The sequence below is a fragment of the Strix aluco genome, chromosome 9 (genome assembly GCF_031877795.1).
Source record: "Strix aluco isolate bStrAlu1 chromosome 9, bStrAlu1.hap1, whole genome shotgun sequence".
NCBI classification, from domain to species: Eukaryota; Metazoa; Chordata; class Aves; order Strigiformes; family Strigidae; genus Strix; species Strix aluco.
The window spans coordinates 30,038,858-30,059,033 of NC_133939.1; the positions used below are offsets into that span (position 1 = coordinate 30,038,858).

Sequence of the window (20,176 nt, forward strand, 5' to 3'; positions counted from 1 at the left end):
GGGGGATGCTGCTTTCCTAGGCCTGACTTATCTTATTAAACTCACATTCGTCCAGCCCTGGGACTGAAAAACTCGTAGACAATTGATGAAAATTGCAGCAAATGAGCTCCCTTTGCACGATGTCCTGGAGGCGGCCTAGCCGAAGCGATGGCAGATGAATAAATAGCAGGATGGCCTTTCAATGGCAGAGTCCCTCGCCTGGGAAACCCTCTGTCATTCCCGGGCTCAGCCCCTGGAAGTGACCGGAGATAAAGAGCACACGCAGAGGGAGACCAAGCGGGTAAGTCAGCCTCAGTTTTACTGAGTAAAAAAATACGTGGCATAAAAGATCATTCAGGCCACTGAATAAGGACACGAGTGTACATCTGAGGGCATGTTTGAACATACTTTCTATTTCAGGAGAATGGGGTGAAAATGAAAATTATCTAAGGTCACACTAACTAAAGATCCTGATTTGCAAAGCGACCTGATGTCAGGCTCCCTTTTTATGCGGATTAGTAGGTGATTCAGTCACACAGATTGGCCTAAGATGGGGTTTGGAAGGTTTAAGGTAGGGACTGTGCAACAAGGATGGTGTGACACTGTGTTAACAATGTGACTGAAGTCTTCCGTAAGGTGGATGCACAGCAGGTTTGTAACATCCTTGCCCAAAGACAGCCAGAGAAAAGTATTTCTCTGAATTTCTATGAATACTACTAATTCATAGAAAACCCTGGTCTTCAGAAGCAACTTTTTATCCTTTCATTTTATAGCACAGGAATTAAAAATCAAATGCTTCCTGTGTGCAATTTCACGAGAAGAATTACCACCTCATTCTAGCTCCAGTAACTGCTTCCATTACCCTCAAAGGAGGTGCTATTGCTATTTTTAAAAGGAATCTACAAAAACCCAAAACCAAAAAAAGACATCAGCAAATATAATGAAGTTGGCAACTGCTGATCTAAGAGAGCGCTGAGGCAATACTGCTACTTGGTTACACCCACAGCACCCATAAATCACTCTCCACATCTGACCTCTTTCTGGACTCTTTTCAGCTGTTGCTGATGATCTTTTTTTGGGTTCTTCTTTCAAAACACACATGTGGTTCTTTGTTCAGTACTTTACGATGATTAAAATGACCACTCAGTCCTGGTAACTTAAAACAAAAGTTGCAGCTAGCACAAAGCTTCCCCTACACAGGAAACAGCTGGGTAAATGGATGCTGAAACAGATTTCCATAAAAGCCAATGATTCATGAAAGCTGTGTTCAGCAAGCAGGGTCAGCTGCGGGTTCCTGAGGAGTCACTTCTGCTGGAGACAGACTCCACCACCCCGTATATTGTTACCCTAATGCCCACCCTCATCATCATGTATGATTTTAGCAGAATAGCAGGAATTTACAAAATACAGCGTTGGGGGTACATTTCTTCTACATTTTCTGCTGCCAATTAAGTGCTTCTCAGCTGACCTGGACATGGGAGAAAAGTGACCTCATAAGACAAGAGAGGGCAACCCATGTGTTATTAATGCTTTTGGCTGTTTTATTTCTCAAGGACCTTACATTGACAAGGATGTTTGGACAGGGCAAAGAGCATGACCCTCAAATCAACCCCATCAGCCAAGGCAAACCTGCTGCACTTCCAGTGGCTCTTAAGGCTCCTCTCTGAGTGCCTCTGCAACCACCAGATTTCTTCACGGACTCTTTACCCCAGGTTCAAAGCAGGTACTTGCCAGCTGGGCATTACTCATTGTAGTAAAGTGGTGGTAGGCTGAAATAAATCACTTCCCATGTCACATAAATTGGGAGATGGAAAATACCATTTAGGTCATACGGTTTATCAGCTCCTGCCAGTGCAGGGCTGCTCCCGACAGTACATTTTCCATCTTTTTTTTTTCTGTCCACTTTGAATGACTCAAGCACAGGGGCCTCACTGCCCCCCCAGAGATCTTCCATGGCTAACACAACTCCACATGAGGACATTTTCCTCTGTATTGCACTGAAACTTTCCTTTGCTAAATGTCATCCCATCGCTCCCATCATGGACCACCCTGAATTGTTCCACCCTTTCGGTTCCACCCTTTCACTGACGTTTACCACCGTCAGTTTTTATTCTGTGCCTCTCACCATAGTGTCTGAGTGCTTCTGATCTGCAGATCCAGCCTGCTGTAGGCAGAAGGCGGCAGCGTGGTGCCTGGTGCTCGGAGAGGTGGCCACAAGCCCTCTTCAGTCTATGCCACATGCAGACAAACCCAGACAACCTCTAAATTAAGGAAAAAAAGCAACCAGCCTAGTATGGCTGTTGTAGAAGAGTTCAAACACTTGATACCCACCTAAGTTTAGCAAAAAGAAAATCAGTAGCCTGAACTGCTATAAGTGACGAGGAAACCGGGGGAATGGTTTTCATCCCACATAGAAGTCTGGTGGCACTCGTGGGACATATTTTCTGGTTGTATGTAAATTAAGTGACAATGTCACCACATAGAACCTACTTCCAGCTACCCATCCTAATTAACCTCAGATATGTGGGCTTCATTTGAAAGTCTTTGTAAAACAAAGGTGTGGGTCCGGATGCTGCGAAAAACAGTGGATGCTCGTGTAGCAGCTGGATGCACAGCCCTGAATGAACAGTTAGCTTTTAGACCAAAACAAAATCAGAAACTTGGCTTAAAATTATTTCTTCTGGCATGACATCATGCTCTTTTCACCGAAATGGAGTACTCAGAAATGTGCCCACAGGAAGGCTGATCCAAAGCGCACTGCGGTTACGGGGTTGAGCAGGGTCCCAGTGAGTCTGCGAAAGTGCTGAGAGCAGAACTGATAGTCTGTGCCTTGGAGAAACAACCTGCAGCTGTTCGTTAGCGTCTGCGTGATGGGGTGAGAGGCATTTCAGCTCTCTGCTGCAATTGCTGTAGCACAGACAGGCCAGAAGACGCAGCTACAAAAGCCCCATCACACCCTCTGAACACCTTCCTACCACCTCCTAAAAATTAATGAGAATAATTCTTCCACAGCCTGCTTTAAAAAAAAAAAAAAAAAAGTAACAATTATCTGTGATTTTTTGGCAAGAAACACCAGTGGTATTCTTCTGTAAAGCTGTGACTTCTTGGTGGCAGTCGGGGGAAAAGCTGCGTTGTGGCAGGCGGTGCAGGGCCGAGCGACGACTGCGGAGCCTGAAGAAGTCGGAAACACCCACCGGCCTCGCACACCTTATAAATTCAATTGTTTCCCATTATCCCTCATCAAACAATCCCACAGAATGCAGTGACTCCAGTGTTGCAAACCCCCCCCTGGAGCTGCATGGGGAGGGCTACCAGATGCTCTGGCCACAAGTCACGTCCTCCTGACCGTATGTTGAAATGGCAACTAACTTTGGTGTATATGTGTGTTATTCAGTAACTCCAGGCCCGTCCCAGCGGGCAGCTGTGGGCTGCAGAGGGGGTCTGAGCTGCATCCAACCCCCCAAGACCCTACATCTGACCCTATAGAGACCCATGTGAGTGTGTGTGTGTGAGCATGTCCACGCGGGAGCTGACAAACCTGTGGGGAAGATGGATCACAGGAGGGAGGGGGTGGTGACTCACGGCAGGGAGAGGAAGAGAAGGAAATAACTCCTGTCACTGCGGTGAAGGGTGGAGAGGTGACCTGTTTGCATTAATCCTCTACAACCACGCTGTCCGTCCCATGCTGGAAGGAAAAGTTAAAAACGAAACAATTTGAGCAAAAGACATGGGTTTCCCAATGTCACTATTTCACCTCACAGATCTTCTTATCTCACTCCGGGTAAACCCGTGACCAACTGACCTGCCACGGCCATTGAACCACTTGGGATTTGTGTTCCTCAGCCGACACCAGAGATGCCCACATACAAAATATTTATCCGTAGCCATAGCGGCGGTAAGCAACACAGCTACAATGACTTTTCAGTGTCAGCTGGTGGAGCCTCCACCCTCCCTCATGCTGGCCCCAGGGCTGGGACAAGGGAATTGCAGCTCATACGGGGTGACAGGAGTGCTCAGCCCTTCCCAATTCCCAGCAAAGCCTGACATGGGATAGCAAAGCGAGATGCAGTGCTCTCCAGCCTAGCTGCTTCCTCACCGAGGGCACGCAGGGGTGGTGATGGGCATCCAGAGCCCATCAGTTCATGGCACCAACCAAGATGTTGGACGAAACACACAGGACAAGGCCCCTCTTTCTGTGATGTGATGCTCACCTTTTCCAGAGCTTTGTTTCGGGGTCTCTTCAGTCTTTCGTTCCCAATTTGCAAGTTTACTTTTCTTAGAAAAAAAAAACCAACAACAAAACAAGTTGGCAGCTGTGTTGCTGCAGGCTATCCTAGCACAAAACCGTGACTGTGGTCACGCCAGCCAGTGACAGACTTGGCAAGGATTTCCCTCCTGACTCAGTGATGGCCAGGGGAGAACACTGAACCCCCAAAATCCGCATCAAGACTCTATCTCGCACCCATGGGGGGAAGGCAGACGCCAGGGTGTCAGGGGCTGGGCTGCCTTGGCCTGGACAAAGTCAGCCTGGACTGGCCTGGGGCCACCACGGGTCTGTTCCTGGTACAGAGCCTTGCTGAGCTTTCATACCGACGACTGCTGTTTAAAACCTGAATAAATACTGAACACCTCCTGCCATGACTGGAGAGGGGCACAACACATGCAGCCAGGCTTTCCTTCCCCTGCACACCTGCCAAACCAAACTCAACCTAGCTGGTTTTTGTTTGTTTCACTACTTTTTTTTTTTTTTTTTTAATTTGTGTATATCACATGGTGTTAGCAGAAGACAAAAAGGAAAGGAGATTTCAGACCCTTCTCTCCAGGAGCGTGTATGCCTGGCCCTGCCCTTCACCAGCAGCAACCCAGGATGCCTGGGGACGGGGCACTTGCACTGAACAGGAACACTGATGCGACGCTGCAGCACGTAGCGATCAGTAATTACCCAGGAGGGGCCCCAGTTGAGGAGAAAACCTGAGAAAGCTCTAGGTAGGGAGAGCCAAGCTGGGTATGAACAGGGCCAGTCCAGCCACCCAGCTGGTGTTGCCAAATCAGCAGAGTCTCCCTGTTGACATCTGAGTCCAGGCAGGTCTGGCACCAGCATCTTCCATGTTACATACATTTCCCACTGAAACAAGACTTTGCTGTATTTTGTAAAGAGCTAACAGCTTTTACAGTCAAAATATTTCTAGAGTGACTGGTGATGGAGAGAGGCAGATCTTGGCGCATTTCTGTTTAGTTATAAAAAGCCTATCCAAGGTCCTGCTTTCTGCAGTGGGAATCAAAAGTGGTAGAGGCAATTTCTTTGATTATATTCCCAGACCTTTTCCAGCAATACTCTACCCCAATGGCTCCAACTCTTCTTATCTTTCCCATAAAGGACTTATTACTTCCTAGATTTACCATGAACAAACAACACCAGGACTGCTGGAAGAGGGAGAAGGGGCCACCATGTTCCCATGGCTCTGTTTTCTCCTGTCCCCCCAAGGTGCAGCTTTCAGAGAGTAGGTGGCCTGGGTTGGCTTATGAAGGAGAAGGACAAATTTAGCCATTTCTGGGTGCAAAAATGCAGAACCGAGAATCTGCAGTTTCAGTGCACACTGTGTGACTGTGCACGCAACAAATGTGGCAGGTACAGGACAGACACCCAGTTTTTAAAAAACAGGCTTTGAGAAATAATATTTTGCACATGAAATCCATTGCTAAAGACAATAATTAGACAATAATTAACTAATGCTACGTGCATCAACTGGAAATGACTGCCAAGCAAGCTGCCTAAAGTCACCAGACTGCCAGGGACAAGGTCAAATACTACAGTGAACCACCAAAGTAAACTGAAGAACACAGACTTCAGGTTACCCTTCCACCCTCTTGTAGAAAAAATCACTTTTTTCAGACACTTGCATTTACACAGAGGCAGTGAAGGTCCTGGTAAGTGATGTGTTTTCCCTCTTCTGAGACTTACAGAGGATTAATTTCAAGAGCAGTCTGCTAATGACTACGCGGGGATGCTCGGCTGCAGTGAGCAGGGCTGAGCCCCTTAGAGAAAAGCCTTCAAGGTACCTGCTGCTGAGCTGGTGGAGCGTGGTGGGCTCGTCCCCATGTCGTGCGGTGGGCTGGTGTGAATTCTCATCCAGGCAGCCCATCAGCAGCCAGCCCAGCCTCCCATGGGCACAGGGTGTCAAAAATGAAACCTGGAATAAAGCAGCTTCCATGGGCATTCCTGCTGAGCAAGGTCACCCCGAGCTCTTGGCTGCTTCTGCTCTTCAGACTCCTAAAATCATTGGGCTGTGTTGAGAAAATACCATTATAATGGAGACACCACTTCTTGTCAGGCCGCCCTGCAGATGTGGCCTCTTGAGCTGTAATTCTGCAAATCAAAGCTTCGTGTGGCGGTGTCACTCGAGGAGACCTACCTGTGACTTTAAATGATATTTAAGACCCGTCCTGTCCAAGCTGGTGGCTAAATTCAAAGTTCCCTTTGAAACCCACAACTCCTCAGAGTACACCTCACACCACTTGGGCTTTTCACCACAGCTAAATTTGAACTCACCAGGGATGTTCACATGGCAGCCTGGATGAGGCTAAGCAATAGCGGGTAAAAATACCAGTACTAATAGCTCATTTATCCCCATTTTTGGTTTGATTTGGTTTTTATAATGGGTATGAAAAAGAGCTGGACCCCAAGTTGTCTACATGTTTGTGTTTGTGCCTGGAGCAAACTGCTCCACAAAGACCATGAAGGCACCTCTTACCAACGTAGGCCTGCCATGCTTTCTGACCTAGCTGCTTAATTATCTTCTTTTGTACTTTGTCCACAAGTTGTTTGCATCATTAAAGACCTTTTACACACTGCTGACTGCAGCTGGCTTTCTTGGGGTGCACAGCAATCAACTTCTTATTTATACCAAATTGTTCTTTAACTCTTACATCAATGAATTCAGAAGCTTTGAAGCGTTCCTGCCAGCAGCCAGTGTAAGCCACAGCATCAGCACCAGAGCCCGAAGCGGGCTCCGTCCACCTCTGCGTCGATCGGCATCCGGCGCGGTGGCCAACATGGGGGTTTAGCACCGAGTCACACAAGTTATCATGTTCCTGCCCCGGGAGTGGTTAGGATTTCCACAGATAAGTAAATGAAAAGTGAAACTTCTCAGGGCTGCTGAAGCGAAATCCTGTATGTGTCAACTTTCGGTTTGAATTCCAACTTCTTTCAGTTTTTTTACCATAATTAAGTCACTAATTGAATTCTGTATTTTTTCCAAATGGAATAAAATATAAATTTAAAATAAAAAATTAACATTTGGTAGCATCAAAACAGGATAATCTATCAACTTGAAAAACATTAAATGTCTTCTTGGAAATAGGAGGCTCCCCAAAACCATTTCCTGTAAATTTGTGAGTTTGAGGAACCAGCAAAACCAGGTTTTATAGTTAAAACAGCTCTGTATCATCACTTGTGTGTTCCTGACATTTAGAAATCAATTGATTTTGAGGAGATATAAAAATCTACATGGTTTTCAGAGCAGCCAGCATCGCTCCACACCCTATTAGCTGAACAAGTGCAGGTAACAGGAGAGTAAGACATAGATGGCACCCGCAGCGTGATTCGGAACTGCTCTTTTATCCCCTGGTATGTTAGGTTATGACTCACACAAAAAGGTAATAGTTTAATCGGATTTTTGAAGAGTCTGGTGCAGCGCTCAGACCCAAGACAGTGACATTTTCTGGTGCAATTAGAAAAGCTGCACAACCGAAAACGGTTTCTGCATTAGCACATCCATTTTGTTCTTAATTTTGTTTAGCATGTGACGGTGAATAGAGGATAGATAAAAACCCAAGAAGACTACCTGTTTACTCATGACCTCTGGACATGGGGATGTGCTGACATTTCACAAGCAGACAAATGGTTGCGTAGGGGTGACAAGGAACTGCTTTCGTTTCTCTCCATGTGCCGTATTTCAGAGCTGCCCTGCACACAGACCAGCCCTGCATTTCAAAATGTCACTAGCTGTGGCCTGCAGCACAACGAGCAAGGCGAATCCGCAGCAGTTCCGTGGTGCAATGGGCCAGCAGTGTAAAAACCCTACAAGTTATGGCCTATGCAGAGGGGGGTTATGTACAAACCCACAGTAAAAGGGCAAAGCATGACAGCAATGTGCACAGTGCAATCCACATCCTAATAACCTCCAAGCCTGGTAATGATGTAATTTTTCTAGTCTGCCAGTCGTTTCCGTGCCATGCTCAGTTTTACCACGATTGTACGGTGTGATGCACCCACAGCCCATGGCCAGGGCGTGAAGGTGGGCAGGGCTTGTCCCGCCACAGCACGATGCTCCCTCCAAGCTCTTCTCTGCTTCTCACAGACACCTGAGCCTTTACTCCAGCTCAACCTCCACTCCCCGCTTTGATTCTTCAACCCCTCGTTGGCCAAGCCCCGAGAAGTTTGTTGCTCCAGAGTAAACCCTCACATCCCTGCCAAGTGCTACAAGGTCTCAAAGGCAGGACAGGCTCCCCTGCCACAGAGCCCAGCAGCCCTGAGTCACTTCTTGGGCACAGCAATTCACCTCGAGAAGCTCTTCAAAGCATTCTTCAGAGAGACATGGAACTGCTTTTCTAGCAAACAAATTGCTGAAGCCTACTTCAGCAGAGGGCCAGAGCCGTGGAGCACACAAGAAGGGCACTCAGTCTCACGAAAGGTATGGGGATACGTGTTGTAGACACTTTTAATACTTTTTTAAAGGCAGAATTTTTTAAAAGTTCTAAATATTCTTCCACGGGAAAGAATATTTAAATATCCATTTAAATATTTAAATGTCCATGTAAACCAGTGTAAAACAAATCGTAAGAGGCTGTTGTGCTCAACATCACCCAGTTAACACCACGGTAACACTTGCTTTTGCCAGGGAGGCGCTGGCGGAACTGCACATGCTTCCTCTGCATGGTTATAATGCCGTGGGATCCACCCCGATAGAACAGGAGGTATTATTATTACCTTGGTAGGCTGCTCAGTGCTCGTCCTTTGGCTTACTGGGAAGAAATATAGTCACATCCTGGCACTGACCTTAATTTACCAGTCCTTCAAGGCTCCAGATGGAAAACTGCAAGGAGGGAACGTTTGCTGCGCGGTTGTTTCAGAAGGCAGAGGGTATCTCTGGAGAGACAAGCACAAATAATCTGCGGGAACTGGCCATGCTTGCGCGGAAGATTTTTTTTTCATTATCTGGGAACAGTTCACAGTGCAATGCCAGATGCTCATATTTTCCATCACACAAATTATATTTCCGGTGTTAAAATCTCTTCGACATTAATCTTTTGCAGTACCCTTTTTATTATCCTTTCAAAATTAATTTTGTACTCTGCTTTGAGGACAAAAATAACCCCACATAAGTGCTAAGCATATTCAGTCGTATTGTTTCACACCATTACATTTACATGTGGAGTTTATTCTTCCTTCAGTAGAATACACTTAACCACCTATAACAATTAAAGATGAAATGAAGCATCAAATTTTCATTATGTAAATACGTCCCTACTTTACATAACTAAAAATAAAGATGTGTGGTTTTGTCTGAGAAAGGACATTTCCCCGATTTCATTCTTCTGCTCTTTCTTTTGTATTAAAAATGTACAGTACTGCTGCAGCATACTGCAGGCTTTAAAGGAAACTAGTTATAAAACACTGGGAGCTAAATCAAGAATTTAAAGCAAAGAATGTCTCACAGCACAACTGTTTTTTTAAATCAAAAGGAAGTCTATCTTTTTTTCTGATTAATACATTTTAATGATATATGGCATTGGGTCTGGCTCCAGTTTCTATTTTCATATACTTTTAACACTGCTAAGATATTAAGACGCTTTTTTTCTGAAGTCTGATTTCTTCCTTCGTGGAAAAACTCCATATGCAAGCCACAGGCTGGGATCCCAGATCATACACACCAACTCAGTTAAAGATCTATTTATCATTTTTAATACATGAGGCACATCACTGCTTTATTTTGTAATATCCTATCAGGAATAGAAGTTTGATACATATGGCAAGCACTTATATCTATGATACATATGGCAAGCACTTTGATACATATGGCAAGCAATAATTTAATCTCCTGTCAAAGGAGCAGTAAGACAGCTCCACGTCACCAGACGTGGTTTCTGTACTATTATCTGTGGAGAACACAGAAATTTGGGGCAACTTTAAGTGGAAAAGTGATGCCCCATAATGAGGCATAGACTGACTGCTTTAAATTCAATTGCTGGGACAGGGAGTGACCTGGGACAGGGAGCGTGTCTGGGGAAACCCCAGGCTCCTCTGCCCAAGTTTCCCACGGGCTGGATCCAACCATTTCTTGTCCAACAGCCACCGATTTGCATTTGTGACATGCCCTTGAAATAACATGCCTGGCTCTTGTTGTACATACCATGGGCTCTGATGCTCATCAACACGTGGGTTAGGCTTGGCTTTCCTGAGCCAGTCCATGGAGTTTACATGCTGGGTGCTTCCAGTGCGGCCCAAGAGCTCACCTCCCTGATCTGTCATGGGTCCTGATCTCCCAAGAGTCCAGGAAACATGTAGATACTGGATTGGTCTTTCCTGCTATTTTCTGCTCCTCTCCCAGAGTGAACCAGCAAGTTCCTGCCGAGATGAAGCCGAGACACAGCTCTGAGCACAGCTTGTGCCAAGGGCTGTCCCCAGAAGTCCTGCTGTCCTGCAGAATGTCCCCTGTTCAAAGACTTCCCCTTCTAGACTACATCGACCGTGTCCATCTGGTTTTACCTCCTGGGGTGCAGGTCTACAGCAGGAAGAGGACAATCTCTATATTGCAGTTGTCTAAAAGCTGCTCACTCGTTCTGCAATGGCAGCCAAGCACCATCGTGGATACACATGGCTTGTGTAGGGCCTGCAAGCCAGAAGCTCCATCTTCAGCTTATCTCATTTGGGGGTTCTTCAGGGCCGTGGGCAGAGCAAAGGCCTGGCCTGAGCCTGCAGAGCCCTCCCCGGTGAACACGGAATGGCGTCCGGGACAGCAGCTTAAAAGGAGCATTCAGGAAGCACGTGCAGAAGTTTGAGGCATCCCAAAGGGATTCTGCTGTTGCTTTGTAGGCCAGAAACGCTGTGATGGCTCCATATGCCCTGCCCCACCTTGGCTTTGGATAGTGCCCTGTACCTCCCCTCCCATCACACACAGATACAGGCACTTTCCCCATCAATAATGATGGTTTTGCACTCAAAATTGAGACAGTTGCCCAAACCACAAATGATGTTTGATGCTTCCACGAAGCCTTCTCTAAAGCATCACACCAACATTATTGACTCTTATTTTCATGCCCAGAGGAACCAGGCTTGGCCTGGTGGGCTGGCTGGAAGGGGCAAGCACCGGGCGGAGGTGGCCAGCACAGACCGCAAGGCCCAGCTCAGCCTCACCAGGGCCCGGCCGGGACCGACCTGGCCATGGGCTCCTTTTCCCATCCACAAACCCACAAGTGTGAGAGCAATCCCCTCGCAGCTTCTGCTTCCTCCTGATATTGCTATGCTCAACTATTGCGTGTAGACTCTCTCCGGTTAATAGTAAGACACTAAATATTTGAAACTTCTCTGGAAGTGAAGGCTACTGGATAAAAATACACGGGTAAATTTGGTAGTAGCACAGTATGTTAGTGCATCGGATGCAAACTGGCAGCCTGCTAGTGGGATTAATACTTTATGGAAAGATTTAGGACTGTACGAGCTACTATTCTCAATCGCGCAACAATATCAGCTCTGTCAAGGAAGAAACAGAAGCCTTTGCATTAGGCAAGAACAAGACAACCCGTTGCCATGGGACGTTTTCTTGTAACCTTGAGCAGTGAAAGGATGGCTTCCTGCCTGCAGCCAGCGGGTCGGGAGCCCACAGAGGCAGATTTGTTTCAAGCTTGGAGATTTTTTTAGTATTCCCTTGTGCCATGAGTCCTAGAGTGCAAGGACCAGCATACGAAAAACCCATTCATAAATGGCACTGCTTCTGTGAGACGGATTGCCTCCAGGAAATTTTATTTCTTGAAAATGGGGTGATATGATTAGGTGTCTACATTCTCCACGGTAGTTTCTGCTGGTGCATTTCATCCCATTACAAGAAATACTCTGTAAACATTCCTTGACTATGTGAAATTAATTGAATTGTTTTTAAAAGCTGGTAAAAAAGGTTTCCTGACATTTATATATTTTGCTTATTGCTTAGCAGCAGGAGTTCTGGGTTTCTGTGAGGGCGGGGAAATAAGGGAAATACTTGTTCTTGTCTTGGTTTGGATCCATGATTTATACACTCCCTCATGCTAGAAACGTTATTTCTGTGACTGCTCTCATTATTTTACGTGCTGTTCCTCTCTTTACAATTTATGACCACACAGTCATTCTTTACTACCGCTGCTGCTACAGGACATAAACACCGAAGCAGCGGACAAGAGCCCAGATTTTAAATCTGACCCATTTGCACAGCCCCAGCAGCACAAAGCACAGAGCCAGAGCTACTCTATGACAGAAGGTACGAGTTAGAGCGGGGGAAGTTGCTTTGCACAGCTCTGCTCTGGCTTTGCTTTAGGCACAGAGACATTACTGCACATGGGGATCTCCAGCCAGCAGAACGGTCCGCAGGTAAACATCCCACCTTTCCTTCCATACAAATATTCTGGTATTAAACTCCAGATTACCTCAGCTACCACAGGGCTCACCGTGACACCTGTTCCATTGCTATACAAGAGCATAAAAATAGGTAATAGCATTTACTGGATTTACATGATTTTAAAATTCTCCTAAGGCTGTAAAATGCAACCGAAGTTCATCTAAAAATTTTATGAAAAATCCACATAAAGCTACGGAGCCCATAATTTTAAGAACTGCCTCACTGAGACTCTTATTACTTTGGCACAGGAAGGCTGTAGGACAGGGGAATAACAATTTTCAAGCTCGAAGAAGTCAGGATCTTTTCTAAACAAAAAAAATAGGCATCACCACTGACCATCCGGCTATCCTCCAACCAGGCTTTTGGGAGTGCTTCCCATCCCTTCTTTCTGCATTTGTGGAATTGCTGAAAAATTAATTTCCTGAGGCTTTTCAGTGGAATCGCTTTCACACCTTTGACATTTCCAATTTTCAACATCTTTGATTAAAATACAAATATCCAAGCAGTTAGCAGGTCCCATAGACAGTTCCCACCATTTCCCAGGTATCTTGATTGTGTAAGACTCACTGTTGCCACTTACCGATTAATTAGTCAATTGGTAGTGAGTTTAACTGCTTTTTAGTAAACTGGACAAGCTCCACTGCATGTAGGGAGGATGCAGCCCACCAGCGCGTGCTTGAGTTGGAAGCTACAGCCAGGCTCTTCTGCGCCGGGGAGGACAAGCCGGCCTCGCTCACAGCAGCCATCAGGCCTCCGGGTAAGCTAAAGCTGAGGAAAGCTGAAAGGTGAATTGTCAGGCTCAGACTTCCACCAAGTTGAGTCTATACTCTCCTGGGGACAGAATTTGTGTTTGATTCTAGCACCCCCCCATCAGCCTGGTTTTGGTAAGAGTTTCTTTGAGGTCAGTGTATAAAAGTGTCGGTTCAGGCCCGTTCCACCTGCCAGGTGACTGCAGGGTACCTGTGCCATCTCTATGCAGCAGCAGCTACATGAGTATCTTTTATAATGCTGGTTTTTTGTTGCTTTTGGAATTTGTGAATAGAGGATTTTTGAGCTTTTGGATAAACTCTGCTGCCACTGAAATCAGGTAAGGCTTACTGATAGTTTCAGTGGGAACCGAAGCTGACTAAGACAAAGTGTGTTTTCAAATCTAGCTCGAGGCTAAAATCTACAATAATTGTTCCTTCCACTGATTTTATTTAATAAAATGCATTCCCTGTCATGCCCTTGGATTCAACAAAGCCTTTTGCCATTGGATTCAACAAAGCTTTTCGCTATTGGGTTCAACAAAGCTTTTCTAATTGTCTCCAGCATTGAAGACATGGCCCACTGCTGCCATTTTGTCATATATAGGACTATCTCATCACTCAGAAATAACGAGAAGGTCCAGGTTCATGGTGTGATTATAAATGTATTTGGGTTTACAAGTGTCCTGTGAAGAAGCAACTCCATGACCCCCAAGTGAAGCGCAAGCCCAGTCCCAAAACTTAAAGAGAAGCAGGTAACTTCAGTCGTGCAGCTGCCCATGCGCATGCTCTGAGACTCTCCAAGATGTTCCCCTCTAACTTATCTCCCATGAAGTTTCCATCAGAGTCAGCGCTGGTGGTCTCAGAAGATGAACAGCAGGCTGTCAGGAGAGGGGCACTGGGGGCACTAGCAGGTCTAGACCCCACCCATGCTCGGGGCTGTCCGCCTGCACCACTGCCACCGCCCCGGGAGCTCGGGCACAGCCCTTGTCCAAGCTGGGTCTACGCAGCAGGTCTACCTCTGCCCAAGGGACATGCCAGGCTGAGCTGGGCCTGTCTCATCACCTCTCCTTGTCTGACAACAGAACCTGTTACTGTCACCAAAGTGGCCATATTTGGGCTTATCTGACAAAGAAACTTGAGTATCTGGTGACACAATCTGTAAAATCTGGGCCTGTGCCCGTGTTGCCCATCGCTGTTTCACTTAGCTCACCCGGTGCTCTGCCCTGAAACTGCCCCAACAGCAGAGTTGCGTTGGAAGAGCAGCTATTTCTGCATCATCTGCACACTAACAAAGACAACCGAGACTTGTCTGGGCTTTTCATGCTCCAAAACAAACTACAGCTCCACGTATCAAGCAGTAAAATAAAAATATTGACCCTCCCATGTAACAATTTTACGGAGAACTCCAGCACAGCTACTTTGAAGCTAAAAATTATGCTTAACATAGCGACACTTTTCTGATGAAATTCAGGAGGCAACCATCTTTTGGACAACTCCTTGTTCATTAGCACAGCTTGAAGACTTGCACACAGAGGAAGCTACGTCCCTGCCAATGGCTACTCCACCGAGCACACGGATTTGCCACATTTTCATGCTGAGTGATATATACTCCACAACTAGAGAGTCTCACTGACCTAAGCATAATTATTTGCAAATATGACACTAATCATTTAAATACTGGCAAAAATCTGATTCTAACTGATCACATTTTTACACCCGAAACGAACAATTAAGTTATACAGGAGAACACACAAAAGAGGACAATTCCAACAAAGTGGTTAGGGAAAACAGCATTTGGATTGGCAATTATTTTAATTACATGTATTGAAGATGTGCTCCTCTTGGAGACAATATTTTTTCTTTTTCCCTTTTCTCATCTTGAAATGTAGATAGTGTTTAATTACATTGATCTGCAATGGACAAAGAAATGTTATTGCATCAAAAATATATAAAACATAATAACTTAAATTGTAGAAATGCATGAAGTGCATTGGCTGAGATTTGACCCGAGGGGTCCACAAGTAAATGGTCACTGGATGCACTGGAATGGCCTCCCCTGTGCTGCGTGTGCAGCTGTCAGAGCTGACTCAGTTGTCTTCGTATAACGGCAGCGATCCTGCTCCTGGGCTCGTTCAGCGAGGCCGCCCTCCCTCGTGAGGGATGCGCTGGGGTTAGAGCCGGCAAGCCCCCGCTGCCGTTACGCTTACCGGAGGTGGGTGCCTTAGCAGCCCTTGCAATACCAAACTGTCCAGAGAGATTGATTTCCTTCCCAGCGCCAGGGCTTGTGCGGCTTTTCTGCCCGTAATCAGCGAGCAGGGCAGCGGAGGAGGTTAGGCTGCCCTGAGACAGGGAACACGGCGATAACGGGAAGTTTCCACTGAGCTTTTTTAGTTCCAGTACTTGTTCCCTGGCTTGAGTCAAAGCTGCAGTCAGCTCATAGCGTTCCTCACACTCTCTGCGCACCGTTTCCTGGAGAAGAGTGTTCTGCAAACAGAAAACAAACACTGGCTTTACAAAATGCCATTAGTCAAAATCTGCGCCTGCTCAGCTCCCTGGGCTTAAGGTGCCTGGAGGGTACTGATGTACACAAACCCTTCAGTACTTCCCCATCTTTTGGTTTCTCTGAGAGTCGCTCAAAGGACACACATCAGCATTTACACACCCTTCATTCCCTCAGGAGCCAGTGGAAAAATATGAGGTCAGTCATCAGAAGTTACTTCTGATCTCCTGCCCATCCATCCTCCAACTAGGGGGAAGCTGGGAATGCTGCTCTCGGAAAGGAAAAAGCAACAGGCAGAGGCTGAGCATTACTGCGCCACTTCGTTATGACAAGATGTTCAAGAAGTTCTCCTCCTCTGTCGTTCAAATAATTGTGCACTGATTTCTTGTGATGGCATTCATTGGTGATTGTTATTTCCCATATAATTGGGATAAACAATTTCCAGTCTAGCGGTTTTCACAGACTTTGCACTGTGATTCCCGATACCTAAATGGTGACTGGTACTGGGCCTGGAGTAGACAACTGAACCTGTTTAGTATTACAGAAGTCCCAAAGTAGAACTTATTTGTGATGCTAATTTTCCTGATTTCCAGCTGAAACAAAAAGTAAATAAAACACAAGGGGGGACAACACTACATCGATTCACAGAAGTCAGAACTACTGGAAGTACTAACACAAGCAGAAAATATCCACTTTTTTGTTCTTCTAAGCAAGTGATTGTTGCTGACACCAGGAGGTCTGTGAGAAGGGAAGGGAAGCAACCGCCAAGGCGGTCTCCAACACAGAGAGCGATGACCAAGTCAAAGGGAGAACACCCTCAGTCATGCACAACCTCATTGCCCGGACATAAACTTTTCTCTGTTGGTGAAGAGTATGAGCTGTCGGTGCTAAGAGTATGAGCTGTATGCCGGGTCAGGTCATGCACTTGAAGTGAGGATAGACATTTGTACTTGAAATTCTCTATGTAAGTATGACAGTGGGTGTATACAGGGAAGAAAGCATGTAGGAAAGATGATCTCAATAGCACTTTTTTGACATTTTGAAGAGCAAATACTGGTGTCGGTAAAGTCAGAGCACAGAAGTGTGTTCCCACTAAAGTGGAAGGTGGTAAGCTCTGTTTAGCCAAGAGGTTACTCAAACTATCACATTTTTGCAAGTGTGTTCCTGTCAAAACTGGAAAAATGATGGAGAAATGAAAAGTCCTTTGCTGACCAATTTTTTTAGATTTTAAGCTTCTACTTTAGTCAAAGCATCTGTAGCAGATGTAGAGTGGAAACACAGAAGTTCTGCTCAGGCTGTCTAAGCTCTGTGCCAAGTGCAAGCGAAGGAGCTGTTGGAGAAGAAACATAACCACGTGCAGAAGCAGAAGTGGGAGAGATGTAAACATCCAAAATAACTTATTCTCTGAATATCTAACTCTGCAGACAGCTTAAGGAAAGAAAGTTAGAGGTTACTTTTCCTGCCACTCAGATGGTCACTGAGAGTCCATGAAATGATTTGGGAAGTGTTACCTGCAAATCTGAGGAAGTTTATCTTAAAAGCAGTTTCAATTTTCAACCACTCTTATCTCCCCATTTCCTAATATAATTACATTAGAGGAGGAACTCTGTTTCAGAGTGGGGAAAACTCAGAACATAAGCAGAGCAGGTGGAACCTCATGCTTGAGGATAACAGTGTGTTCCTTCCCCTGCTGAAGAGCTGCACCAATACTCAAAGAGGGTGTGGTGTGTCTTTCCAAGAGCCTTTTCCAAAGGTACGGGACAGAAGGACTGCCAACATCGTTTTAATTTCGCTAACACAGTGTTTGTGAACCTTCTTCAAGCAAGAAATAAATACCAACCCAAGCCCTAATTAATTCTGAAGAGTTTTATTTTCACTGTTTACCCTTTTTTTTCTGCCACTTAATTGCTTTGGACATTCCAGTCTAATCTTATCTACAGTCCCTGACTTCACTGTTTTCACACCTAAAGCAGTACAGCTCTCTCCTCCCTTCCCATTATATTCCAAACATTCAGCAAATGCTTGTCGTAAGAATATGCATCAGTCAAATTTCTCTTCACATTTGATTAATTATTATGCATTCCTGTGTTACAGAGAGTGGATTTACTGGTGGGAGGTGGGACACGTCCCCGTTAGCATGGCAGCATGCACACGCATACTCCCACGAGTAAAAGATGCAACCTCTGCCCCAGAAGCCATGCAGACCAGGACTGTGCCCACTCTCATTCCTATCGACAGTACAAAGGGGTTTCTTACAAATTATTTCCAAAATAAGTAAGATTACTGGGAGAATTGCTGCTATCTGGTTCTAAGAATGAGAAATGCCCATGTCTTCTACTTTAAAAACATGAAGAGTGTTTTATTGTTTACTCACATTTACATAGCGTTATGTGAGGGTAGAGACTAGGAAACAAATGTCTTGCAGGACTTGAAAAATATATATTTTTTTAAAAATAAAATACTAGTTTAAGTGCTTGTTCAATTAAAAATATCACATATTTTGTGACACATTGTAGTTATGAAATTATGATGGACTTGTTTTATAAATCTTTTCATTTCAGTGGGTTTTAAACCAGTACATATCAGGGTTTGAAATATAGATGCTTTGAATGATTTTAGAAATCACATGTCTCTAAGTAAAAATAGCAAGGCATTTCCTCTGTCATGCTCCTACCTCCTCTTGTACTTGACTCAAATTGTGAATCAGCTGTGTCCTCTCCTGGGTTAATTTTTCCAGTTCATCTGACTTGTGCTTAATTTCTTTCCTCATATTATCCAGAAATGATTCATTATTGCTCTTTTCCATCGTCAGCTGAAATTCAAGTTCAGTAATTAGTCTTTTAAGGCTTTGAATTTCTTTTTCCTTATCTTCATCTTTCTCTGCAAGTTTGATCTGGGCATCTTGTAGCTTCTTTTCAAGAATTTCTGTCTCCATCCTTAAGCTGTTGGTGGCACTGGATATTAATCCTGGTATCTGCAATAGATTAGACAAAAATTGCATTAATCTACATTCAGTGGATATCGTTAGATACGTAGAATTAAGTATCAGATAAATGTTGACTTCAGGAAAAAAAAGAAAAGTAAACATGCATGTCCTCAGAGACAAAAAAAAAAATGCTTTGAATTTACATAATGCCCTCAAAGGATATTAGAGAGCTGTAAATTAATCAAAACTCATTCAGAACAGAGAGATTAATTAGTATGTCCAAGACCAAACAGAGAAATAAACATAAAAAATACTTCAACCCAGTATTTCTTCAGGGTTTTAAAATCATAGTCAAATATTTGTAAAGTAAACTAAGCCAAACTATTATTTTCAGCTCTTTACAACACTGTGTAATGTAACAAATTTTAAATAACAAAATAATTTCATCAGATTTTTTTTATTTTTCCTGAATTCTCAAGAAATGTGTCAAATCTTTTCAAAACTAAGGTTATAGGTACAATTTTCAATTTCTATGTAAAACGTCAAAAACGGTAGGTCTGGGTAGCTGGGAGTAGCCAACTGCATGTGATGCAGCCACCAGTACAGCCACGAACACCATTAACTGGCCACTGGCCCTTATCCCATTGGTGCTGAATTAATTTGGGAAGGGAGAAAACAACATGGATGGTTTTGTGACAATCTGTCACAGTCTGAAACAGTCCAAAGCTTTTAAAAATTATTATGTCAGTTTAAAAATAATTAACAACTACAGTCTATGGACATAGAAGAACACTTAGTAGAGAAAATGTGAGAAAAGAAAAAACTTCCATGCCATTTAACTTTAACTAGAATAGCTACTTTTTAGCCTGTTCCATCAAAAAAAAAAAAAAAGAAATATGTCATATACTAAGACTGGGAAAAAATATTGTATCATCTAGATACAGGACTACACATAAAGGTTTTATTCCTTCATGTACCATTTTTCAATAGTTTACAGTGCCTACTCCCACAAAACTTTTCTCTGGAGTGTTACACACCTTCTTCTGGAGCTCTTCGTGATCTCTCTGATATTTTGTGATTAGTTCTTGCTGCTTTTGTCTCTCAATGTCTAGTTCCACTCTCGCTTCTTCCTTGACTTTAAGAATTGCTTCTTTGTGTCGTGCTTCCCCTTTAGCCAGATCAATTTCCATCTAGGGAACAAGTGTGTTTTAACAATATGTAGCAACTCATCTTAAAATATTTTTCACATTCCACACCGCCGTAAATGAAATGATGTGAAATTTGGCAGACTGAGATTCTGGGCGCTGAACAAACACATCCAAACGATTGCAACCGTTGGAGCCCGGCGAGGGAAAGCTCCCGCTGGCACGGA

At 44.6% G+C, this 20,176-nt stretch overlaps 1 protein-coding gene across 5 annotated transcripts in view; it reads right to left on the bottom strand.

Moving 5' to 3' along the window:
- Nucleotides 1-15,156: 15,156 nt before the first annotated feature.
- LEKR1 (leucine, glutamate and lysine rich 1) overlaps nt 15,157-20,176 on the bottom strand; it is a 97,005-nt gene continuing 91,985 nt past the window's right edge. For all 5 annotated transcript variants that reach the window (XM_074834384.1, XM_074834382.1, XM_074834381.1 and 2 more), the window contains 3 exons: nt 19,842-19,994; nt 18,553-18,852; nt 15,157-15,862 (listed from right to left, as the gene is read on the bottom strand). In XM_074834384.1, coding sequence (XP_074690485.1) covers nt 15,455-15,862; nt 18,553-18,852; nt 19,842-19,994 — 861 coding nt within the window. In that variant the 3' untranslated portion in view covers nt 15,157-15,454. The remainder of the gene's footprint in view (nt 15,863-18,552; nt 18,853-19,841; nt 19,995-20,176) is intronic.